This window comes from Cenococcum geophilum (assembly GCF_001692895.1).
Source record: "Cenococcum geophilum 1.58 unplaced genomic scaffold K441scaffold_63, whole genome shotgun sequence".
NCBI lineage: Eukaryota > Fungi > Ascomycota > Dothideomycetes > Gloniales > Gloniaceae > Cenococcum > Cenococcum geophilum.
In genome coordinates, this window is record NW_027137621.1 from 1,003,237 (window position 1) to 1,030,534 (window position 27,298).

At 36.3% G+C, this 27,298-nt stretch overlaps 3 protein-coding genes across 3 annotated transcripts; all 3 read left to right on the forward strand.

Moving 5' to 3' along the window:
• Positions 1 to 12,423: 12,423 nt before the first annotated feature.
• On the forward strand, positions 12,424 to 13,031 carry K441DRAFT_302563 (uncharacterized protein). The gene is made up of 2 exons (XM_067641042.1): positions 12,424 to 12,511; positions 12,561 to 13,031. The coding sequence occupies exons 1-2, from the start codon at positions 12,481 to 12,483 to the stop codon at positions 12,833 to 12,835; spliced, it is 306 nt and encodes a 101-aa protein (XP_067498362.1). The 5' UTR covers positions 12,424 to 12,480; the 3' UTR covers positions 12,836 to 13,031.
• A 655-nt stretch (positions 13,032 to 13,686) lies between these two features.
• Positions 13,687 to 14,943, forward strand: K441DRAFT_302576 (uncharacterized protein). The gene is made up of 4 exons (XM_067641044.1): positions 13,687 to 14,135; positions 14,208 to 14,378; positions 14,438 to 14,653; positions 14,706 to 14,943. Exons 1-3 carry the CDS (start codon positions 13,886 to 13,888, stop codon positions 14,650 to 14,652), a joined length of 636 nt encoding a protein of 211 aa, XP_067498363.1. The 5' UTR covers positions 13,687 to 13,885; the 3' UTR covers position 14,653; positions 14,706 to 14,943.
• A 1-nt stretch (position 14,944) lies between these two features.
• On the forward strand, positions 14,945 to 15,878 carry K441DRAFT_302571 (uncharacterized protein). The gene is made up of 2 exons (XM_067641043.1): positions 14,945 to 14,973; positions 15,023 to 15,878. The coding sequence occupies exon 2, from the start codon at positions 15,100 to 15,102 to the stop codon at positions 15,625 to 15,627; it is 528 nt and encodes a 175-aa protein (XP_067498364.1). The 5' UTR covers positions 14,945 to 14,973; positions 15,023 to 15,099; the 3' UTR covers positions 15,628 to 15,878.
• The last annotated feature ends 11,420 nt before the right edge of the window (positions 15,879 to 27,298 follow it).

The window sequence follows — 27,298 nt, forward strand, 5'->3', positions numbered from 1 at the left end:
CTGCTTTATCTACTCTATCGTAGATTATATAGATTATATAAATTACACAGATCACATTATATAACCTCGCTTACTATTCCTTATTATATGGTTCTACTATTACGGACGCTTTAAGTACAATGTTACGACTACTAGAAGAGGAGTCGGAAGAAGCTAGTTGGTTAATATAGGCACGGTCCAGGATGGAACCCGTAGAACCATATAACGAGGAATGGTAGCTAAGGTTATATAATGAGCTCTGTGAGCTCTATAAGATCTATAAGGAACGTCCTATATACCTTATATACCTCATATACCTCACGTATAAGAAGGATTTTATAGGAGTACGGTTGTGTATTTAAAGACCCTTAGTCCCTACCTAGATAGTTCCTTCCTTGTAGTGATTCTTAAAATACAATTAAAGTTAATCTATTAGGCAACCACTCCACCAGTTATTATTACGTTGTTAACTTTCTGCTTTACCTATATACCTAGCCCATTAACGAATCTACCGTAGTTCCTGCTATAAGGTTCCGTTACACAATCACTACCACAGTTATGGTAATAGAAGTTAAATAACATACTACCAAAAGCAGCTATAACGACGCTATTAATGGCAGCAACGACCTTAGGGTTAGGTAACAACACTAGTATAGTAGGTACTGACGCGCAACTAGTTATTATTGGACAGTTATAGGCGATAGTTAATTAGTTAATAGATAATAATAAGGCACTTAAATAAAGGGCCAATAGAATAGGAGCAGCTAAGGTTAAGTTACCTTTAATTAAATAATTCTTAGGAGAAAGATCGAAGCTTAAAGGATTCCTAATGTAAATACACTTTAAAGTCACACAGGAAGGAGTAAGATTGGTAATACCTATGGATTAGGTAGCATACGCAGGATTATTCCTAACGGGAAGGGCGCTTAAATGGTTTAAACCCTACCTTATAGAAATACAAGATAATGGTATAATAACCACTAATTAGGAAGTACGATATATATTTTTAAGCTAGACTAGATTTACGGAATAATTAATATAAATGTTTGGAGACCTAAAAGCAATAACTATAGTAAAAAGGAAGCTTTAGGACCTAATATAGCAAACCTTAACAATTAAATACACAACGCAGTTTTAGACATTAGCTATATAGGTTAAATGGAATAATAAGGCGCTTATAGTATAGTATAAATAGGGACTTAAAGTAAAAGTCTAAGACGTAATTATTCTAATAAAAGATGCGGATACCCTTAGGGAATTAATAGATTAAGTAATTAAGATTAATAATAGGATCTTCTAAAGGGAATAGGCTAAGAGAGGCTAGGATAGAGTTCTATAGTTATATAAGGTATAGAGTACGTAATAACTAAAGTTAAATTAGAAACTATGGTATAGCGCAGAGCTAATAGACCTAAGTAGTACTAAAGAAACCTGTAAGAGATAGGGAAAGCAACTATAGAAACCTAGAAGTTAAGGATTAAGTAATTATAGGACTAAGAAGCATAGGCCAAACCAAGGATCTTAGTAGTAGAAGACGTTTAAGCGGACTCTATAGCAAAAGCAATGGTTTAAAGATAGAGCTTATATAAATTGCGGAAAACAGAGTTATTTCGCTAGAGACTGTAGAAGTAGTTAGAGTTATTATGTAGTAAAGGGAACTAGACTAATAATAAGTAATATATACGTATAGAGGGACGATAGTGTACTATAAGGAATAAAAGAATATTTAATTAAAAGTTTTGCGTTTTATTATAATAATACATACCAAATTTATAAAGACGCTAAGTATGGCGCAAGCTATTAGCTATAAGAGCTAGAGTTAAAAGGACTTAAAGGAACTAGAGAGTTAGATAAAGAGTAAAATTAACTCTATAAGCTAGATTAAGATATTATAGCAATATACGGATAATAATTAGTAGTAATAATAATAGAGTTAGAGTACTTATTAATTAACAGCAATAAGGTAGAAGAAAGAACTAACTAGGGGTATCTAAACCTTAATAACGTAATTAAAGTAGAGACTAAGACCGCTATAGAGCAAGATTTAGTAACGGGTATTATAATACCGTTAGATACGGCATCTATTGCTTTATAAGATAAAAGGAGTAATATCTAAAGACGATTAAGTAAGTAGGCGACTACTAGTGCTAGCTTACCACTTAATAAAGGCAAAAAGCTAAAGGCTTAAAATTCTTAAGACGAGATAAGAGATGACTAAGATTCTTAAGACGAGATAAGGCACGCTTAAGGACCTATAATAGACGATAACCAATAGAGTAGAGCAACAGCTTAGTTTAGCAATATATAAATAAGCTTAGGACGAAGTTTCCTAAATGCATAAGACTCTTAAGACGAAATGAGTAAGATTTAAGACTTTTAAAATGAGATGAGAACACTAGTAAAGCCTAGTTAAATTAAGGCTAAAGCGCAGCTTAAGAAAGAAGTAAGCGCAAAATTAAAGAATCTAAGGGACTAAGAATTTAGAGTATAAATAAAGACACCTATAAGCAAGAAGTAAGGAGCTTTATTATAGATTAGAGAATCTACAATATAAACAGCAGTTAGACTAGGAGATAGATACATAGACCTAGAGGACTTACTAAGGGAATATAGTGTTTAGCCTAAAGATTAAGAAGCCGATACTATAATTAAGAAGTAAGAAAACTTTAAAGATCTAATTATAAGACGTAAATACTAAGAAACTATAGATAAGTTTAGAGCAAGAATCTTTATATAGTAAAAATAAGGACTAAATATAAGAGCTAGCATACTAGATTGTATATAAGATAGAGCACTAGTATAAGGAATTACTAATAGGCTAAGAGTAGGTATACTAAGAGCTAAGTGGCTTACTAAACTAGAAAATGAAGAGGATTTAGGGATTTTAACTAGGTTTAAAGAACGATATATAAAGGGCTATTACGACGCAGTAATAAGAAGATACTTCCTTATAGATAAACTATATACACTCTAATAGCTATACTAAAGGTAGTATAGGCAAAGATATAATAATAAGTGGGAAGATTTCTATATATAGTTGGACGAGAAAGTTATTTATGACTACCTAATTACGGAAAAAGTAATAAACTATATTAAGGGAGCCTTAATTATAACATTAAAGGATCTAAAGGAATAATTAGAGGACTAGAGAAGTGAAAGACGTATCTTAGTACCTGCGAATAAAGTTATAACGTTTAAATTAATATAATAAAGGTTTAAACTTAAGGATAAAGATAAGCTAAGAGTTAACCTAGGTTACTAAGCATATTATACCCTATTATAGATAGCTTATATAGATAATATAGATAATATATATAGAGCACCAAAGGATAAATATTAAAAATACTTTATAAGGATATATTAGGCGCTAGATAAGCGATAGTATAGAAATGCTAAGTATATATACGGCTGGCATTTAGTAAAAGTTTAGAAGTTAGAAAACTTAATACTTTAACTAAAAAGATTCCTTACGGAAAAATACTTAGATGGATAATAGTAGTGGGAATGCCCAGAGAATACGTGTCTATAGTATATTAAGGATAAAAAGTAAATAAAGCATTAGCTAAAGAATAAGTTAAGTATATAAGGATTTAGCAGCTAATAGTTAGGAAAAGTGGAGGCCTATAGAACTAGAGGGAGCTAGTAGTAGAGCCTTAAACCCTTAAAGGAATTTAAGAACAACACCTAAATTTATAAGTTAAATGGCAAGATTAACAGTTTAAAGTATTAGTAGATAGTAGAGCAATAAGGAACTATATTTCACTAATAGTAGTTAAAAGGATAGGGCTACCGCATAGGTAAAAGGAGCACCCTTATCTACTAGTTATAATTTTAGGAGATCCAATAGCCTATAGAGGAGGCATTATTAATCTTAAAATAGGGCCTATTTAGATAACCATTAAAGGGAGATAAGTTAAGATATTTTTTAATATATTACTATTAGGGAATAATAAGGCAGTATTAGGAATACCTTAGTTATAGAAATATAATCCAAAAATTAATTAGATTATAGGTTAGATCAATATTAAGGATACTTAACGCCGTAAGACACAATAATAAGCTAAGATGGTATAGTACTAAGTTAAAGCGATATATAAGGAAACTGAGAAAGGGTTAAGTTATATACTAAAGAGATACTATAAATACGGCAAGAAACTATAGTTATTAAAAAATAAGAAGCTATTAGAATACGTAGTATAGGACTATAAGATAGAATTAGAACTAGGAATAAGTTTAAGGTTCTTTCTAATCTATAAGCTTACTAAGGAAGGAAGGAGAGCACTAAAAGAGTTTATCTAGGAAAACCTATAAAAGGGGTATATTAAACCATTATAGTTATTAGCAGGATATCTAGTACTATTCGTACCAAAGAAAAACGGAAAACTTAGGCTATACATCAACTATAAATAGTTAAACAGCATCACTAGAAAGGATAGGTATTCTTTACCCTTAATTAGTAAGATTTAGAATAGGATTAGTAATATATAAATCTTTACGAAGATAGATCTAAGATAGGCGTACCATTAGATTAAAATTAAGGAAGGTAATAAATAGAAGGCAGCCTTTAGGTTAAAGGAAGAATTATATAAGCTATTAGTTATGCAATTTAGGCTTATAAACACACTAGCAACGTTTTAGAAACGTATTAATAATATATTAAAAAAACACTTAAATGAATTTATTATAGTATACTTTAATAATATTATTATCTACTTAATAAGCGAGGAAAAGAGCGAGCCAATTACTATTAAACTCTCTTGACATTCGGAACAAAAGGAGCTCTTACTGCACTCGGCCTAAAAAGACCAAAACCAACCAAAAGAACCCTGAAAAACACCTAGAGAATCCCCCTAAGATGCATGTATCGCAGGGGAGGCACACGTTAAACGACAGTGGCTCATACTCGCGCGCGACCGCTAGAACTACGCCTAGCAATGGCCCTCCATAATAAAGACGGGCGAATACCATATTATAAAGCGGAAATACCTCTATTAAGAAGGCATCTAATAAAATATAAAGCCTATTAGACGTGTCTAGTATCTAGAATTATAGGGGAGTAACCGTTAGCTATAACAAACTAATATAGCTAGTAAAATGGCTCCGCCAGTCTAGCAAACCTTAGGCGCTCCTCTAGTAAACCCTTAATTAAATCCTCTAACGGCTAAGCAAAATTAAAAATAAGTATAACCCCCCCTTATTAGCGAACCGCACCTAGGCCGCTATAGCTGCGCTTTTATAGTATAGGGAACCTACCCCCCTTAAGTTAATAACTGGGTATATAATTATAATATAACTAAATATAGAATAAGTAGAGGGGCTTAGGGGATAATTAGAAATAGAAGTCCTTATAAAGATATATAAAGAGGTTTATAACGCTGTTATAGTCTAATACCTTAAGAGTGGAGATATTAGAGTTACCCTAAAGGACTAATAGGCAAAGAAACGAGCCGTAAGGGTAGGGGATAGGCTAGGAGAACGTATTGGCATAAAAGTACTCCGCGAGGATTACCTAGTTAAAGTTTTAGCGGTTCCTATAAGCCTTAGGGTAGAAAAGGGACGCTAGGCGGACAATATAGCAATTATATAGGAGATAGTAAGATAAATGGAACGCCTTATACTAGGACTTAAAATCACCTAAATCTAATAGCTTTAATAGGAAAATGCAAACTAAGTATATAATAAGAATAATAAGAGGATATAAAGGTCATTAGAGACTTGCTATAGAGACGCTAAACGAATATATGGCTCCCTTATCATCAGTATATATATACTAGGAATGCAAAAACTCCTTATTTAAAAAGGAATAATTATAAATGGCCTTATATATAATATAAGGCTCTATAACCACAGACTACGCCTAAAATAATGCTATTACTATATATAATGGGGACATACCTAATCTATATACACAGTATAGGTATACTGCGGCCACTGTACAGGCCCCTATAATACGAGATATTGCTTAAATTAAAACTAAATAAAATGTATAAACTGCTACTAAAGTATATATAAGGCGTAGGAGAGAAAAGACTGTATTAAATATAGGAGACGGAAGGTAAGGGCTTAATAGCTGCGGGAATAACTGCACGCTAGGTTATATAAATGGAAACAATAGGTAATAAGCTAGGGGGACGTAGGCGCCTTTCTAGCGTTTCCTAACTTTAATACTAGAGGGCTAGGCTAGCTATCCTAAGCCTTAACGGGCTAGAAGCGACGCCGCGCGATATTATTAGACTAATTAGGGATATAAGGGTTATAGGGGATATAAGGGAGAGGACGCCCTATAGGAAGACCTCTATGGACAGCAACAGTAGGCTTAAGACTAGGATAATTAAGAATTAGACTTAATACGGTAAATATAATATTTATAGCCGACCTATAAAGGGTATATAGCCGACTAGTAAGAATAGGGGAAGAACTGGTAATAATAACAGATTTAGATATAGAAGCGCTAATAGGAATATAAGATATGGGAATAAAAAGCTCTATATAAAATAAGTAGTAACTAGGGTATAGATATAAGAGATAGAAGCTCTAAATATCCTAGAGAAAGTAAAAATAGAAGAAGCGAGGAACAAAGGAAAGTTAAAGGACCCTCGCTAGGGGTCCACTACCTATCCATTATATAGTATAACTGCGGTAACACAAACTACCGCCTTATAAGGCACCTACTAGATAGTCTAGACCTAGAGAAATACTATATCCTTACTATATAAGAACCGTATTATAATACCTTTATACAATTAATATACTGCCCCTAAGGATTCTAGCTCCTATATAAACCAAAAGCAGCTATACGCGTATACTTTATAATTAGTAAGGCTATTAGCCTGTCCTTATAGTTATAGCAGGCAGTTAACCTAGATATTGTAGTTATAATAATCTAAATATATAGGGGACCGGTATAAATTATTAATGTATATAACCCTAGGGTTAAAGGGGTCCTATAAATAAAGAATATTATATTAGTAATAAGCTTACTAGAAACCGAAGGTATAGAGTTTATCCTACTAGGAGATATAAACCTCTACTACCCGCAGTAGGGGAGTATCTATATTGCTGCAGATTAATAGTCAGAGTGCCTACTAAGAGCTATAGATATTTAGGGCCTTAAGCTAGCCACCCCCCTAGGAGTAATTATATAGCAATAAGGCACCGCCAGAAGTATAATTGACCTTATATTTATGGATGAAGGCCTATACTAGAGACTTAAAAGGTATAACCCTAAAGAAGAATAGGCACTTACCCTAGACTATATCCCTATCTAGATATAGCTAGACCTAGATACTAAAGTGTAACTAAATAGAAAAAGATATATAATAAGGAAGCTTAAGACAGATAGTTTTCTTAATATAGTTAAATAACAATTTTAAGACCTAGAAGAAATCCACCTAATACTAAACAAGCGAGGCTTATTAGCTACCCCCAAGGAAATTAACTAAAGACTAAAAAGGATCTAGGCAGCGATTAAAAATAGGCTAAAAGAGCACTACCCGATCTTAAAACTAGGCCCTTATACGCAATATGTATGGTCTATATAATGCGCAGTTCTGGTTACTAGCTAATAATAAGTAAGAAGAAAATATATAAGTAGCTATAACCCTAAAGACAAGAGATAATATAAAGACATAAGAAACTAGCTAAAGAATACCCTAAAAAAAGAAGTAAGGAATAACTAGAGACGGTTTATAAACGAGTATACTTCTAACCTAAGCCTCCCCTATAATAAGGGCCTTTGGGCTATAGCAAAATAGGTAAAGAAAAAGGCAGGGCGCCTAGTAGAAGACCTATACCTACTACTCCTATAAAGAGCAGAAGAATTATAGGCTATAAACAATAATAATAAAAAGGCAAAAATCTTTATAGAAAGGTTCTTCCCCTAACCGGCTTTAGTAGACCTTAGTAATATCACGGATAAAACACTAGTAACTTACCTATAGGTTAACAGCGATATAATAATAGAGGAAATAGCTAGAACTATTAGCCGCCTTTTAAATAATATAGCACTAGGACCAGATAGGATTTTAAATAAGGCCCTAAAAACCTATAGGCCACTTATAGCACCTTAGCTTACAGATATAGCCAAAGTATACTTTGCTATAGGCTACTACCCGCAACTTAAAAGATCTATAACGACGGTTATTCTATAAAAAGAAAGTAAAGCAGATTACTTAATCCCAGGAAGCTACCGCCCTATTGCCTTAAAAAACACCCTTAGTAAGATTTTAGAAAGGGTAATAGCGGAACGCATAGCAGATATAGTAAAGAAATACGCCCTACTACTATAAAGCTAAATAGGGGCAAGAAAAAACCGCTTAACACTATTAGCACTTACGCTACTCGCTACTACTATTAAATTTATATAGGCGATACGAAAGGACTTTATAGTATTAATGCTTAGCTTAGATATTAGTAGTACCTATAATAATATACCCCATAAGCGTCTCCTGTATATCCTTAGGGCAAAGGGCTTCTTAGAATAGATTATATAATTTATCTAAGGGTTTATAGGCTAGAAAGAAACATTACTAGTCTTTAGCGGATACCAGAGCCCCCCTATTATAGTTACAATAGAAATACTATAAGGATTACCCCTCTCGCCTATACTCTTCCTTTTCTTTATAAGTAACCTACTTAACTCCTTTAAGGAAGGGGCAACCTAGGGGATAGGCTTTATTAATAATATAAACCTAATTATATACGGGCCAATAGCTATAAAGAATTGCAGAATATTAAAGAAAGCCTATAATACTTATATAGAATAGGTAAAACGTTATAGAGTCTAATTCTTACCAGAGAAATACTAGCTAATCCATTTTATAAGAAAACGCAACCAATCTATAGATCTTTAGCATATAATTTATATCTAAGGCTTTAGGGGTTAACCAGTTTAGGGCCTAAGGGTATTAGGAGTATAGGTAAATAGTAAGCTCTAGTAGAGCGTATATGCGGCGTAAGCGGCCTATAAAGGCTAAGCATAGTTTATCGCTTTATCTAGGATTATTAATTCTATATAGGGTCTATGCTTCTAGAGGTCACGCCTACTATATATAGCAGTTATCCGGCTAACTATAATATATAGATCTAGTATTTAGGCCATTAGAGAAACTAAAAAGGGCCCCCCTAAATTACTTCTTAAACTACTTTAAAAGGTCCAGACAGCCTACCTCTAGAGTATTATAGGCGGGTATAAGCGAACGGCCATAGCACTGCTTAAGAAGAAATCTAATATTCCCCCCCTATAGTTATATATTAAAGCCGCTATAATATAAAGGNNNTAAAATAAACGTAACTCTAATATTATAAAGTATATTAAGACACGCCTAAGTAAACTATAGAGGGACCCTAGGGTGCCCTATAGGAGAATAAACTAACAACCCTAAAGTAGGGAAGAAATATTAGAGAAACAGGTAAAGAAAGTAAAAGAAAAATAGTGCCGCTTTAGGGCCCAGGCCTATATAAAGGAGAAAGGGAGACGTATAAGAGGTTAGTAAAGACAATAGTAAGATAAAAAAAGGAGCTAAAGTAAAACATATAAGAATGCTAGGAAACTATCTACCGTAATATAATACTAGTTGGACTAACGCTAGAGAGGTAAATAGGAGTTAAAGGTATAAAGGCTAACTTAGGCAAGATAAACCTAAGCTATAGTATAGTTAACGCTATAGGGGGTAAATACCTAAGGGCTCTAAGAAGGCCTAATAAAGGCAGAAAATATAATAGCAACACTCTTAAGAACAGGAATAATAGGACTAAAAGATTGGCTTTACTGGGTNGGTNTNNTAGTANNTAGCCNAAGATGCGAATATNGCTNGNNAANANAGANACNAAAACANNTAATACTNCTATGCCCCNTACGCACNAATTAAGAAATAATNCTNTTAGNAGCTAGCATAGAGAACTATAATANACTNCTCTTAATATAAAAAGGCCTTAAGGCGGTTACCTAGTGGCTTATTAGTTAAAATGTGCTAAATTAGTTCCGGGTTATAAGGGAAATAGTAATAAAAGGCAAGGGGGCAAGCAGTAGGTACCCCCTAGTAACTCTACAGTAGTAGAGTAATAGTTTATAATACTAGCGCGTCCGTAGGCTTATTACGGCAGCAGTAGTTCCCAAAGAGGTTAAATAGTAAGGTAGTAGAGCACTATAGGCGACTTATAGGCGCTAAGTAGGCGAGTCCTAAAAGGCGGGGAGATGGATCACGGGGTTTTCTCATTTTTCTTAAATAGAGTTTTCTCCCTATATATAAATAAGGAGTAGTCCGCGTGGGCCTAATAGGGATCCAAATCGGACGTTAAGCAATGAATTATTATTAATAAGCGAGGAAGAGGACGGAGAATATATTAAATAGGTTTTAAAGAGACTACAAAAGGAATAAATGCTAGTAGTAATTGAGAAATGCAAGTTCTTTACTAGAAAGACCAATTTTATTAAATTTATTATTAAATTAGGCTAACTTAGTATAGATCTAAAGAAGATTAAGGCTATAGTAAATTGGTAAGAACTAGAAAATGTTATATAGTTAAGGTCGTTTTTAGGGGTTTTCAATTACTATAGAAGGTTTATAGCTTAATAGTTAAAGGACATTAAGCCGTTTATAAGGTTAATAAAGAAAGAAGAACCTTAGGTATAAAAAGAAGAATAAAGAAAACTATTTAAGGAGGTTAAGAAGTTGTTTACTTAAGACCCAGTTCTTAAAATCTACTAACTAAAACTAGAGATAGTAGTTAAAACGGATATATTAGACTTTATACTAGGGGAATACTTTCTATAAAAATATAAAAATAGATGGCACCTAGTAGTATACTATAGTTAGAAGATAATACTACTAGAACTAAACTATAACATCTATAACAAGGAGTTATTAGGTATAGTTATAGTACTTTAAAAATAGAGAGCATTCTTATAAGGTATAGAAAAACTATTTATAGTTAAAACAGATTATAAGAACTTAATAGGGTTTCTAATAATAAAAGAACTTAATTAAAGATAAGTTAGATAGGTAAAGATGCTTATAAAATACCATTTTAAGATTTAGTATACTAAGGGTACAGATAATACATAAGTAGATACTCTAAGTAAAAAGGCTAAACTATAAAATAACGAAAAGTTATTAGGGGCTTTACTACAAAAAGATACAGATAGTTTAATTAGATATAATTATCTAAAAATTACAGTAATAAGAGAAATTAGTTAGACCTATAAATTATTAGAAAGTAACTAGTTATAAAAAATCTAAGATATATAGGCAGAGAATCCAAACTTAGAGTAGTATAAAAACTAAGAAGTAATGTATATGCTAAGGGGCATTATAAAAGAATTTATTAAGTTATTTTATAAGGGACTAACTTAAGGACATAATAGAGCTATGGGCTTAGTGTTAAGACTTTAGGAGGAGTATATTATTAATAGAATCTAGGGACTAGTAAGATAAGTTATAAAGAAATATCTAGATTACTAAAAAAATAAACTAGCACGATATAAGCTATATAGAGGGCTATAACCTATTAAAATACTAAAGAGACTATAGGAGGTTATATTATAGGACTTTATTATAAAGTTGCTAAAGTTAAGAGATCCTATTACCGGATAAGATTATAACGTAATTTTAGTAATAGTGGATAAGCTAATAAAGTAGGGATACTTTATAGTATATACGGAAGAAATCTTAGTAGAAGATATCGCTAGAATCTATATTAAAGAAGTATTCGCAAGATATAGAGCACTAAGTAAGATTATATTAGATAGAGATTTAAGATTTATAGCAGTATTTTAGGAGATATTCTTAGCGGAATAAGGAGTTTAAGTAGCAACTTCTACCGTATATTATCCGCAGACAGATAGTTAAATAAAAAGATTAAATTAGACACTAGAATAGTATCTAAGGCATTATATTAATTATATATAAAACAATTAGGTATTATTATTACTAGTTATATAGTTTGCATATAATGCGACACCTTAAAAAGAAATAGGCATATTACTATTTAAGGCGAATTACGGATATAAGCTAAGAATATTGTTATTACTACGCTAGGTAAAGAAAATAAGTAGTATAGCTAAGTAAAAAATAAAGATACTAATAAATCTTTATATATACCTTACGGAAACAGCTAAGGTAGTATAGTAAAGAATAAAAAAGTACTATAATGCTAAGAGATCTAAGGGGCTAGATCTTAAGGAGGGAGATAAAGTATAGCTACTATATAAAATTTTTAAAAGTTAACAACTAAGTAAGAAGTTAGACTACGTTAGGCTAGGACCTTTTAAAATTATATAAAGAATTTCACTAGTTATATCTGTAAGAGTGGAACTGCATTAGGAAATGGAGGCTTCCGTTACAGGAAACCCCTCGCTTTACCCCTTGCCGCTTTTATTTGGCCCGTGCACCGACCTCATCACATAAAAGTGAACTTCCCTCGCCGGTTTACTTTCCCTCCTCCCTCTTCTCTTTTCCCCCAATACCGCGCTCACTCCTTATTGGACTCTCGACCGCATCTATGAGGCATTTTCTCTCCCCTTGGCATTCATGCAAGTACCTTTTCCATTCTTCGGTACCTTAGACTGACGATAGTACAAGCACCGCATCCCTCGGCGTTTCCGATAGTTTTGCTCGCGCTCTTCCCGTTTCTTGTCCAACTCTTCGGTCGTACCTTTTACTCACCTCGCACCCTTAGGAGTGGCATTTCTGCTCCTCCCTCTTTTCTCACGCTTAAAGCCATGTCTCTAGATTCTCCAACCCTTTTGCAACAGGAATCACTCAAACAAGCTTCCATTCCCGGCCCCGGCCTCTCCCTCTCCATCTCCCTCCTAGTGTCAGGCTCCCCAATTTCCCTGGAGTGGACGCCCCCGTAGCGGCTTCACCCATGGGATCCTTAGTTACTGCCACGTCAGCAATCACACGAAACGGCAACGGAGACGGTCACGGACGCCCACGCCATGGCTCCTATCGTTTCGGCGGGGCTAAGTTCAGCTGCCTACTGCCTCTATGCCGTTTCAAGGAATTGGCCACATTGTCCATGGGATACGATTAGTCATGTACCTTTAAGTGTTAATGCTAGCCGCCTTGCAATATCCGAGCCGGTTTCAGCGGAGTGGAGCGTAACTGTAGCCTGCAGCCTGCAACTTGATCCCTGACGGCACAGCTATAAACAGCTATGGGACTATACTAGGCCTCGGAAATGGATTCCTTCAGGCTATACATGCATCGAGTTGCGTGATACGTTGGTCTACATAAGCAACTGCCATGAGTGCGGCGTCGTATTGCAGCGTTGCAAACGTGGCGAAGCCGGGTGCTAGGGCGGGCCTTCGGCGAGGCACGACTGCGGACAGATGCCAATCACTCAGCAAGATTAGAGCTCCGCCGTCGGAGATTGGAAGCCCGGCCGCGGACTTAAGTCTGGACTTAGGTGTCAGTTTTGCCGACGATCTAAGAATCATATTTCAATCGGAAAACCCGCCGGGCTGTCGGGCGGACTCTGGTGGAGAAGAGAGGCGTATCCGGTAGCACAGCCTGGCCTCCAACGGAGTTGGCGTCGCAATCCCCACTTTGGCTGACGAATACCGGTGGAAAATTCGCGTACCTTTTAATCTAGCAAAGGGGGGCTTCATGCGGGGGCTGTATCACAGCTGAAATGTCGCGGTTAGAGGGATACGAACTTGGTCGCAATGCGCGAAGGCGATTCGACGCCAACCCGGTATTCCTCTGGCATGGACGCGTTTCGACCGCGGTCTCGTGCAGACTGATCTCTACTGAGCGCTAAATATCATTCATGTGAGCTCTCCAAGAATCTGTGCCGGTGATGGCTTCTCGACTGTGGGCCCTTCACCTACTTAAACCTCTCCATCTCCGCTCTTCTCTTGCACCACCAGGAATTATTCAAGGCAGCAGCAACGGCAGCAGCAATGGCAACGTCTTTTAATACTTTCCGCCTCCCTCAGACGCACGTACACTCTCAGTTCATATATTATAACGGCTCCCCTGCGCCAAAAACCCCTCGACGTTACACCCCAAAAAATGCTCCGTCCATCGCCGATGAATGGCACGACATTGAGATTCTGAGGACCGAGCTAGGATCGAACACCAAATCCGAGGATAGAGGAGTTCTCACACCCACGTCCAATAGAGCTGAATCTATGGATTTAGAATACTTAGGTAGGCTTCCCCACAGTGGCGAGGCAATGTTTTGTTTATATTAGCCTTGCATAATGCATAACATATACGCAGACGGCAGAATCGACGGTGAAATCGGTGGCAGTGATGACGACGATGACTTCCATCCTCGGGACGAACGGGAATGCGTCGGGTTCGGGTATAGCGAGTCCCCTAAAGCAGTGTGCGTTGGGGAGAGGGACGACGGCTTGAATCAGCCTGCGACCGCTGAGGGCAGCAGTCGAGGTAAATGCGCAGCTCCAATTAGCAAAGTCGCTCGGCATATTGTGTCTGACATTGCGTAGAGGGTGCAATCGTCATTGATGACCAAACCGAAGCCGATACCGAAATAGACTACGAGGACAATCGCCCTCCGTGGGAGGACGATACCGGTACGCAGATGGACAATTGGCTTGAAGGTTTGGGCATGNCGGCCCTGGAGTATCTCAGTGAAGAGAATCCTCCTGCAGGCCTGGAGGATGTTATAAACCCTGAGATGGTCGAAAGAGTCCGGACTTAAGGTAGGCCCCAACGCGTCACGAATTCACTTCAACAATGTCTAAACGATTGTAGATGATTTACTACCCGGAGCGAGCGGCAATGGCAAGATGATAAGACCTATGCGTTTGGCTGATCAATCGTTGATGCCAGATACTAAATACGGCGATACCCTTGAATGCCATAGCATAATTTCAGACATTGATGGAGATGCGCGGTCCAATCTTTCCACCGACTGTCTAATGCATAGCGCCGACGGTTACAAACTCTTAAAAGCTACAGCACATCAACCGCAACCACTGGGGGGGGGGGGGGGGGGGGGGGGGGAAGGCAAAGAGGTAAGGTAAGCACACGCCATTGCAAATGCAGCCGTCCTATCTAACAGTAGTAAGACGAACTTACAGCGCTCGAAAGTGTAAGCAGCGGCGTCGGTGCCGCCGCCGACGACGATAGCGCAACGGGCGGATCGATGCCGACGCGCAAGCGTCACAGCCGAATGTCGAAGCAGCACCCTAAGCACCCTGCAGGGCGACAAAAGCTATCTCTTTTCCGAGGCAGGCCACTCTCCAACCGTCCTGCCTCGAAACCTGCTTCAGGAGTGCAGTACGTCGGCAGCGACAATGTCGGTAGCGACGACAGCGGCGATACGGATGATAACGACGCTAGGGACGGCGACAGCAGCGACAGCGACGAGGGTAACGAGGCCTGTGGGTGTACAGGGCGACGATCGCCAACCTCCATCTGTGGTCAATTAAAGCCAAAGCGCGCTGCGAAGCATTATCCCCAGCGGTCTCACCACACCCCTTCAATTTCGTCCATGTACACATCCGACTGGAGCACTGCGCTTACCAGCAATTATCGTAAGCGGGTTACATCCTCCATATATAATCGCCTCCGTACCCAAAAACCGCTGCTAATCTCCGCCTCTACTTCTAACTCTAATAAAGCAATACCAGGAGCAGCCTTAAATGTTGATTCGGAAGAATTTTTAATCTAAGCAGTTTTCAGGCGCCAGGAAGACGGGTCGTATATACTGGAAGTCCTTCCTTAACGGTTCCCCTTACCTGTTAACCTGGTTAAGCAGCCTCAAGAGCCAAAGTCTAGAGTAAAATTCACGGAAAAGGAAGACGCGCTGCTTATTGAGTTGAAGGAGAAATATAATCTTTTATGGGAACAAATTAAAGACTGATTTCCAAAAAGAGGTCTTAGATTACTACAGGTGCATTATTATTTGAAATTGAAGGCCCGACCTGCTGTGCAGAAGAAAAGGGGCCGGCCTGCTGGACGGAAGAGACGGTAGTGATTGTGGTGCCCTTCTTTTTGGCTTAGATCTCTTTCTAGCTTTTAGTTCCACTTCTGGCTTGTTTTATGGCGCATTTCCTGTAACGTCCTGTGATTTCCAATTTAAGAAAGTCAAGCCCTTGCAAACTACACAGCGCCGGCGGGCAGAGGGATTTAGGTGTGCGTGCTAAAGAAGTGTTATGCGTTTATGAGTGGTTTAATTAGATATCTGCCGGCTATCCCTTGCATCGTTGATTCGTGTCCTGCTCCTTGTCGCACTGCGCGTCCCTCCGCTGTAGAACCTTAAGGCCACGAACTGAGCGCCACGATAGCCGCGTCTTATCCTTGGGTACATCGTCGCTAGCCTTGCGACATCGGCTCATATGCTAGAGATATGTTTTTAGGCCTTTCGGCACGCGTAAGGGCGAGGACGCTTTGCGTGTTAGCGCGTAGTTCGGCATTATTTGCGACGTTAATCTCCACGCGACTAATTGACGGCATTTGTAAAATAGAACGCTGCTAGCATTATAGAAGCCGCCCTGGGGGAGGGGTTCTATTTTTTTATATACACGCAGAGGTAGAGAAAGCATACCTACCGGCCGCTCAGCGAGCGGATGAGTGACCTTGCCGCATAGGGTAAATACATAGGCCCATGGTACGCGTGCATCAGCGGCTCGATCAGCGGGGGGGTAAGATGTTCGAATATATTATCGTGCAGAAAGCGATTATGCCACCTAGATAACCACCAGAATTTCTGCGCCCTAGGGTTGCTGTTATTGTTTCTAAACCATCGTCGTATGAATTTTCGCTTTACCTTTTACGACTCTACCCATCCTGTATATTATATTACACCAAAATATATATAATTGATCTAGTTTTATTGGTTTAACCAGTTATATAACCGGTTTGGGACTAACTCGAATTTTAGATTGATTTTGGCCTTATTTTTTGTAACCTAACCTAACTGCTGATATTACTGGGAGAAATCCTGTTATGCTGAGAATTAATTTGTCGGGGAGATTAGAGATTAACATTCCCGGTTATACACAGTAGTATTTGAGGGATGCGAGAGAAAGTGTTGTTGAGAGGGGACTGATTTACCTCAGCAAGCTTAGGCGCGATTCCGTTGGTGCGGATTTTTAATTGGTCCGCAAGCTAACTAACTACGTTTGTGCTGCACCACCGGAAACACGTCTGAGGCTGTTTCGAAGCATTTGTAGACCATATTAGCAATATCCGCGTTATAGAGGTTGCGGATATTGAAACAACTTAACACTAGTATTTTATATTATTTTTTTAAAGTTAATTAATTATATAACAGAACCTAGGCTTTTAGAATATATCATTTTTATTACTTAGGTATTTTTAGGTCTTATAATTATTTTCATTAAAAAAACCTATATTATTTGTTACGGACGCTTTAAGTAAAGGGCTATAGCTACTTAGAGGAGAGTTAGAAGAAGCTAGTTAGTTAATAAAAGTACGGTTTAAAATAGAACTAGTAGATATAACGGAACCTTATAGCAGGAACTACGGTGGATTCGTTAATGGGCTAGGTATATAGGTGAAGCAGGAAGTTAACAACGTAATAATAACTAGTGGAGTAGTTGCCTAATAGATTAACTCTAATTGTATTCTAAGAATTACTATAAGGAAGGAACTATCTAGGTAGGGATTAAGGGTCCTTAAATACACAACCGTACTCCTATAAAATCCTTCTTATACATAAGGTACGTAAGGTACGTAGGACGTTTCTTATAGATCTTACAATGCTTATAGAGCTTATTATATAACCTTAGCTACTATTCCTTATCACATAGTTCCACGGGTTCTATTCTGGACTATGCCTATATTAATTAACTAGCTTCTTCTAACTCCTCTTTTAGTAGTTATAACATTATACTTAAAGCGTCTGTAACACTATCTCCCTCCTCTTTATTTTTATCCTTAAAGATACCTAGTATCTCTAGGTTATTTACTAGAGGTATAATATCCGTCTAATTAATTTAGTTAATATCTTTACTTATTATACCTAAAGCTTCTTCTTCTACCTTAGCTAAGCGTAGGTCTCGTACCATTACTATAATACTATTACTAGGTGAGATTATACCTTCCTGTTCTTATTATACGAAAGAGAGGTTAGTTTATATCGTAATTGCGTTACCCATTAACCGGCAACTATTCTCTTATGCGGAATGTACGTAAGCGAATATACAGTTATTTTGTAATATTTGTTCCGTCTCTAACGCTAAATATACGCGTCCTATTATTCTTAATAGTCTTTAAGAACCCTTATTAATTACTACTAGGGTCTTAGGTTTAATCTGCCGCTGCGAAGCTTAATGGTAAACTGTTAGAGGTGTTGGCCGAGATTTATTAACTCTAGCATGACGATAAGCTTTGTCTTGCTCGCATTTATAAGGAAGAGCGTTACGCTCTTAAGGCTTACTAAAATACTTATGCCCGTCTTCTCTGTCTTAAGAAGGTGCGCGAAAAGGTGCGTTTTAAGGAGTAGAAACTTGTAGAATAAGATTTATAGGAACTTGGCGATAAAAGAACGGATTCTCTTCTAATAGAGAAGGAAATATTTCCGAGTACCTCGGTAGGTGCTCCTCTTAGGTCCCCCTTAGGTGGTTCGTTCTTTAGTAATCCTTCTTTATTAATATTACCTAACCTTTTCCCTTTTAATACTCTTATACCTTTCCTATAGCGTTTTTTAAATTTTCTAGTAGTTCCTAGGTAGTCTTATTATAGCTTATCCACTTTACCTTATACTATATTTTATTATTAATGTTCTTATAACTAACAATCTTTAAAACTTACTATTTATCTTCTTTCTATTCTCTATACGTGTCTGCCTTATAGACTAGTAGCTTAATATTCCCGTATACTAGCTCTAGTATCGCGATATACTATATAAGGTAGATCTTTATCTTAGCTAGTAGGTTTAACTTAAATATAACTTATTTAATATATAATTAATAAGCTATATAAATATTAAAAAAACTTATTTATATAATAGAAAGAGATATATATACAAAATATAGCTATATAATAGCCCTATTAATAGCTTTATTAATAATTTTTATTTTTATTAAAAAAGTACTATTTTAACTTAATTTTAAGCATATATATATTACAATTTTTTATAATTTTTTTTATATAAAAATATAATCTAAGTATTAGATAAGGTATATTTAAATTTTTATACTAATAGCTCTTATAGTTATTTAACTATAAGTGGTTTAAAAAGGTGTATTTTGCCAAATTTTGGTGAGGAAAAGCGTGCACGAGCTGGTCGCGTGCATAAGCCGCTTGGTCACGTTAGAGCCTTAGAGCGAGCTATAGCATTTAAAGCTATTGCGAAAGAATTCCCCCATTGCTTCTATAGTATTACTAAGGCTTCTACTTTAGATTTTGCCTCTTCTACTGCTTGAGCAGCTGCTATATAAGCTTCTGTAGTCTTCTTTTTATTTATTATATTGCCCGTAGTTACTAACGCCTTCTATGCTCTTTTTGCTGCCTAATCTGCCCCTCCTAGATCCTTTTTATGTTAATCTATAGCCTTTTTAGCCTTTATAGCAGCAGCCCAAGCCTCCTTTTTTTCTTAAACTTATGCCTTAGCAATTATAGCTATTTCTTTTCTTTCCTCTCTAAGCCGCTTTTTAGTATTCTTAGCCCTCTGCTTAGCCTTCTTTATAGCCTCTCTAGCATTAAGAAGTACTTTAGCCAATTTAGTAGTAAGGACTAATTTAGTAGAAAGCACTACCCGCCTCTTTTTCTTCTTAGCTCTCTTATCTACAGCACCGTTATAAAGCTCTATATTTTTTAGCTGCAGTATTTCTATGCCTTTATTAATTAAATCTATATAGCTTATAAGCTTCTTAATAATAACGCTAATTGCTTCGGGAGTAGTATCTAAATAATGGATTATATAGCTATACTGAGCTTAATTAGAGTGGCTTCTTAGAGTCTTTGGATATAGAGGTAAGGATAAAAGCGTTAGTTTGTTTAAATGCTTAGGAGTATATAGTTATATAGAGGAAAGTTATCCCATAAGGTATTAGAGGACTTAATTAGGATTAAAAGGAAGAAGGCCTGCAGCTTTAAATATACTGTTAATCAGTTTAGGTATATATATTTAAGCCCTAATCTTACCCAGAATCTATAAAAAGTAGTCTCTATTAATACTAGTAATATTGCAAGCTGCGTATTTATTAACTTTGGCTAAATATAGGCGCTAAACTACTAAAAAGATAATAAGATCTAGAGGCTGTAGGAAGTAGATTAAGTGAGGTGGAAGATATATAGGAATAATCTTATACTTTTAACAGAACTCTATAAACTTAATATTAATATAAGAGCTGTGCCCATCTATAATAAGTAATTGGTAGCTATAGTATTTAATATTTAGGGTATTAATTTTAGAGGCCTTCTATACCTCTATTCGCTAAGTATAATGCTTAAAATATTAAAGCCACTTAAGGCCTATTTCTTTATCTAACTAGCCATTCTCCGTTATTCTAATTAAGTATTTACTTATAGCTTCCTCTGCTGTTTCCCATAGTAAATCTATATACTAGTTCCCTTTAAAAATAATAAATAGTGGAATTATCTGCCTATGTATACTAATTGAGTTAATTTAGGTAACCCACTCCTTATTGCCGTTAATTGTCTTAAAGTTAATAATTCTACCTCTTAATATAACTACTTTTATAGTAAAAGCTAGTCCCATTATATAGCCCATTTTATCTATATTCCACCTATTAAATTCGCTGATATTATATTAAGTAATAGTGTGAGTGTAGTTAGCAAAGAATCTCTAAATAAGGCCGGGATTATTATTTATAAGAGCTCGTTCTTAATTAATTAAACGTATATAGTAGCAATAAAGCTCATCCTACCGCTTTAGGAAGTTGTATACCCACTTTATACTAAAAGGGTTAATATAAACGTATTAAGAAAGGTTAACGTACTCCCGGCGGAGGACTACTGTAGTAATTAATTAAATAGTATGCTGCCAATATAGAAATCTAGCGTTTGCAAGATATATAAGGTGTTAAATAATTGCATCTTCGCTAGCAACAGTAATACGGTTCTAGTTAGTATAGGCGACTTTATAGGGCTGTTGCTTTTCATTAAAACGGTATTAAAATGTCTGTGGATCTACCCCATAGGCCTTTACGTAAGTTTTGCGGTCTTTATAGAGCCTAGAATTCCAGGCAATAATAGCGCTCTATATATTCTCTTCCCTACTAGGTTGTAGGGGCCAGCGGGGCATTATGGTGTTGGTAAAAGATTTTTTAATTTAGTTACAAGCATTTAGGATAAGTTGAAGTTGGTACTACTTTGATTTTAGAACCGGCAATATGCTATATTAGGAAGGAAGTAAACCTGATTAGGAAGGCGGTAGTAGCCGACCGTTATAACCCTATCGCCGTTATAACTCTGTCACCCACGTTACGTTATAGCGCCGGCGCTGCACAGCCGTACGCACGTCTCTGCGTTTGCTCTACAAAGGCCAACGGTTTTAAAAACGGTCCATCTGCTAAAACGCAAGGAACACCAAAATCTCTACCTTTTGGAATTCGTATGCAATTTCCGGGGTGCAGCTTGCAGGGGTCACGGAAAAGTTAAACGGGGTCACCGATAGGGGTCGGCGAAAGCTAAACGGGGTCACCGATGGAGCGCCGGAAAAGGTCGGCGGGGTCACACTTTTACCCATACAGAACGCGCATCGGTAGCCACATTTAACTTAAGCGACCACATACACCGAATATGCGGTGCATATGCCAAACATATGCACGTATACAGCTACAAGATCCTAAAGCAAATGAACAGTAAATAAGAATATATCGTGGTAGTGAAACGGCTTATTTATAGTGCATATGCGTTATATATACTAAGCTTATATAAATACCTATTACAGCCTATCTTTTTATATAATAGTAATTGTATATATTGCATATGCTAAGTATATACAGACACCTAGCGCAGCCTATATTTTATAGAAAATAGTAGGTGTATATACGTTGTATATGCTAAGCATATACAAATACCTAGCGTAGCCTACCTTATATATAACTAGTAGAGTATAGGTCAAGTATATGCTAAGCATATACAATACGTATACATAGCCTATACCAATATTGTAAGAGTATATATTAGATCCCGTAATAGTCGCGATAAATTCGCGAGTACTGTCTGTCTTTTTGGCCATTTAGTGACGTAGAGTGGGATACGTTACGTATATGCCCTATATATACCCCATATATATAACTTAAAGCGTTATATAATATTCTTTATTTATTAAATACTTTAAAATTCTAAAAAAAAAAATTGTATATGCGCTGTATATGCATAAAGCTCAGCAGGGTCAGAAATTAAGCGTGGTTAGAAAGGTTGTGACCCCGTTGAACTTTCTGACCCCGCCGAGTTTTTCCGTGACCCCCCCCCCCCCCCCAAGCTATAAGCCCTGCAATTTCAACTAAATACCCAAAACTCTTAATTAAAGTATTATACGATAGAGAAGAAGCAGATTAGTTATTCTTTAGAATTTTACGACAGTTAAATTTAAGGTATAATTGCTATTTATTTGTTATCGCGGGCCTAAAATACGCAAAATACTTGCTTAAAAATTGGACGGTTTTCAAACCCATTAGCCTTTATAGTAGTCTTTTAGCACGATCCTAATAAAACGCTAATAGTAGCTGCTAGGTTTCTATACTCTACCTCGTAAAGGTATAAAGACCGATTTTATAGAGCCTAAGGTAGATATTTAGGTTAGTAGTAACATTAGTGGTAAAAAAGAGAAGTAGTAATAAAGGCTTTTGTTAGGTGGCGAAGTCACCTCACCTATATATATTGTTCCGCACAGCTATGCCTAGCATCTTACTAGTCACTCGCTTACCTTTTAGGGTTTGTGCTGTAACTGGATAGTGCGGAGTCTATTACCTTATAGCTTTAAAGGCTCTATTTCTGTTAGACTCACAAGGGGATATTACATAGCTACGGTTCGTAGATAGTATAATGATTGTTGTTCTTATTTTTATAGATAGGGGTAAGGGTTAAGGAACTTAAGGTTCCTCGCTACGATAGTGCCGCGGTAACACATGACGGCAACTTGCCTTATATGACGGCAATTTGCCTTATATGGCGGCAATTTGCCCTATTCCCAATACTAGCAACTTTTCTTTTTTATAGTTGCTATTTATATATATATAAATAGACAGAATACAACGATACCAGATAGTATACAATAAGACTAAACACTATGCAACAATACAACAGTTAGTAAAGACGGGTAGGCCGCCAAGGCGCTAGCAGTAAGCGAGCTAATGGCGATTTTCTATCCCAGGGATGGAAAATCCTAATTAGCTAGATTAAGTTAGGGTCTACAGAATATTATGCTCCAAAAAGTCTTAGTAAGAGAATCTAACCAATTAGACAACTTCAACCGCCGGTTAAAGTTCCTAAATATCTTAAGACCTTACATAACTAAGAAATTTCTAGGGACTTCCTTTTAACCTAACCTTTAACTCGTATATATAGAGTATTCGTATTAATAAACGTCTCTAGTGCCTTATTTAGGTTCGCCTTCATTATTACATCTGCCGGGTTATCTTAGCCATTAATCTATTAAATCTTAAAGAGTTTTTAACGCTTATAGGATTGCTAAAGTGCCATAATATTAATTATAAGGCGCTTCTCTTTCATAGTACCGAGCTTAACTAAACACTTATAGAGGGAATATAAGTCGGTGCACACGATTATAGGGATAACGGAAAGTTCAAGTTAATCTATAATTATCTTTAGGGTAGTTCTAATTGCAATTGCCATATTAACTCCACCAACCATTCTATATATCTCTGACGCCAAAACACTTTAGGTAATACGCTTGCTCTTAGTTAAGCTCTAATAGATAAGATTGCCATAGATTATAAAATTATTCTCTCTAGTAAATTCGTTTATAATAATAATCTTATATCCTAACTAGGAGCTAAAATCTTTGTTATTTACGAACGATCTATTAATAAATATAAAGAGCTTAGCAGTAGGAAGATTAATAGGCACGTAGAGTAATCCCCAATTAAGATAGTTTATTTGCCAGAAAAGACGCTTATTTAGGGTAAGGACATTATCCTTAGTTAGTTTCTAGTATTAGGCGGTAACAGAGAGATTAAATAAAGCCTTAGGTTAATAGATAGAAGCAACATAAGCTCCGTAAGCGCGTTGCTCCACGTATCCTTACTTTAGAGAATTAGCGTTAATAACGTTAATCTTCTTACCTTAACCCTTCTGGCGCAGAGCAATAGAATTCTCATTTAGGGAGAGGATGCATCTATTAAAGAGTAATGGTGTTATTAAACTAAGCTTTTCCTTTAGCTTTGCTATAAGATTTGCCTTTACTAGCTCATCTTCTTTAAGAGCTAAGAATTAGTTATCTCCTAAGATAATTATATCGTTAGTTTACATGCCGACGATTCTAAATAGAGTTCCTATAGTTATAATAAGGAAGCAGGGATTAAATATAGAAGTAGTCATCAAAAGCTTCTCTTTGTGGTGCTTGCTATAGGTAGCCCACTAATAAGTTCCTACTTCTATAATTCTATATAGTGGCTTAAGCACAACTATAATCGTATCTTCGGGATATTAGTGGCGAATTTACTTTAGAAGGTATGCCAGTATTAAGCGCTAAAGGCGCATCTCTAATTAGGTATAGGCCTAAGTAATATCTCGCAAATAAACTGCCATTCCGTTCTTTATTAAAGAGAAAGCTAGTGCAACAATGACTTACTAACTAGCTCGTTATATTATAGGAGATTGCGTAAGAATTACCTCCTTACTATTATCGTTATAACCTTGGATAATAAGCCTTAATTTCTCGAATAAGGCGTTAGTAGCTTTACCCTTAATCTCGTTAACCATTCTTGACTTAAAGATGCGAATTCCATTAAACTTAGTAGGGTTATACTTCTCAAATTTAAAGACTCCTCTTGCAATAAAACCATTAATCTCCTACTTATCAGATGCTTGGAAAGGAGTCCCTAGAGTTATAATACGACCTTCCTTTTAGAGCTGTTTTGCAAGCTTAAAGTTAGCCTTCTCTTTAGCTATCATAAAGGCCATCAACAACTCAACTCTATTCTCGATGGCGGCAATAAATTACTCTTCAAAATTAATAAGGTATTGGCGATTTCGTAATCCCTTTGGGCAACCTCTACCGCGTTATAGTTACGGCACGTCTACTATAATTGTATTAGGATTATAGTTGCCTTCTAGGGCACGTTAGTTGTAGTTCTCCTTTAGGGTATCTTCTAGGGCATCTTCTGGGGCATCCTATAAAGGCTTAAAACTATTATCTTTATAGTAGGGCCTAATAACGGTTAAACGGAATTAAGTGGGTTTATGGGGCATCTAAAGAGTACAAGTTTGACTATCAGTTATAATGAGTTTATATAGGCCTGACTATCCTCCCTTTTTACGCCATACCTGTACTTTAGATTAGAGTGGCAGATTAAGCATAGTTAAGGTGTTTAGGCCATTTCTTATTCCTAGTATATTATTGACCTGGCGCGTAGCGTATAGATATTGTACCTCCTTTATTGCTTTATAAATAGCCTTAGCTCGTTGCATAATAGAGGGAGATAGTAAAGAATTATTAGTTATTTAAGGGTAGGCGTTAAAGACTAGCAACGTAGATACGAGCCCATCTAGGCCAGCAAAATCGTTAACGGCCTTAATAGCCATCTATAAGATAATTTCTTCGCTAGCGTCCTCTAGTTTTAAAGAAATAATCTTATATATTCGGCGTAATAGCATATAGTATCGCTCTACTTTTCTAATACTGTTATATGCCTTAACAGGGACTTCCTTAACCTTAATTACCATTACTTTTACCTATTATCGAAACTTTATAGATAAGAAGTTCTTTCCTACGTTATAAATAATTCGATTAGGGGGTCCTAAGTAGATATCAATCTAGCATAACTAAAGGGTATCCTATGCGTTTCTAGCTAATATATCCCTTAAGAAACGTACGGCTTAGAAGGAGGTTAATAAGTTAATAGCTTAGAGGACTAGCTTACCATTAAGATATATAACATTAATAATGATACAGAAGTTGAAGTTATAATTATCTTTAAGGGTGAACTTAAATCAGCTAGGGGACTTCTAGTTTATTTAGCAGTAATAGCAGTACTTCATAAGATGCTTAATTACCTTAACCTTAACTTTATAACCTACTCATTAAAGAACCCTAAGCAGTTAGTAAACAGATAGGTAGCTAAAACAACGGTGTAGTTAACGTAGCTCTAACTCGGTTAAGTGACTCTAAGTAACGCTCCTTTCTAGTTATTAGAGGAGCAACTAAGGGTGACCCCACTTACATATAACGGGCACCTAATTATCTCCCTACACGAGCATATTCTTAAGGTTATTAAGCTTAACGCCTAGTTTATCTATATCTCTGATGCAAAATAGAAACAGGGTATTTGTGGGAATAATATAAAAAGTAATATACCCTAAGGGGGTTTAAACCCTAATTATACTAAGAGAGATTATAGTACCTTTGCCAAAACAAATCGTGTATTAGCCTGCCGTTAAATAGTTAATCTAAACAGAGCTATCAAGCTGTTAAAGGGCTCGAACTTAAGGTTCTCCTACTATAGATACTCCTACGGCTCTAGTATCCGGTATAATACTATAAAAGACGTTCGCCGAGTATCTGTTATTAAAGGAAAACGCAAAGCTCTCCTTTAGCTCATTAAAGATATCTAACTTTATAATAAAATGGAGCGTAGATTAGTTATTAAGAATAGCGACGGTTTATATACCATTTACCTTACTATACTTAGTAAAGTATTGGTTAGGTAAGTAGTCCTTAATTTCTATATCCATAAGGAGCTGTTTAGTCTCATTAACCTCACCCTTAAGGTCTTCTACGCCTTCGTATTAAACTAGAAAGCTTTAGAAGTAGGCCGCAGTGACCTTATAATTTCTAACATTTTTTATACTTTGACGGAACTTATTATATGCCTCTTTTCGCTTATTAAGGGAGTGTCTAGTTAACTAGCAATTTGGCTTCTTACAAATATAGTACTTCTTCTAGCGATTACTTCGAAATAAACCTCCACAAGGACCTCTATAATTACCTTATAATCGACGTTAATTATACCCTTTGCCGTATTCCCTACCACGGCCGCTATATATTCAATTAGTCCAATTATAATCGTGTTGGTCAGAAACGCTTAGTTAGGTAGGGCTTTCGGTATAGAGCTATTAAGATTCTTATATTCGCATTACAGTACCTACAGCGGAGCGTAGCTCGGCATATACTCCTTTAAACGTATCTATAGGTTTATATAGCGCCAAGTTACATTTAGGAA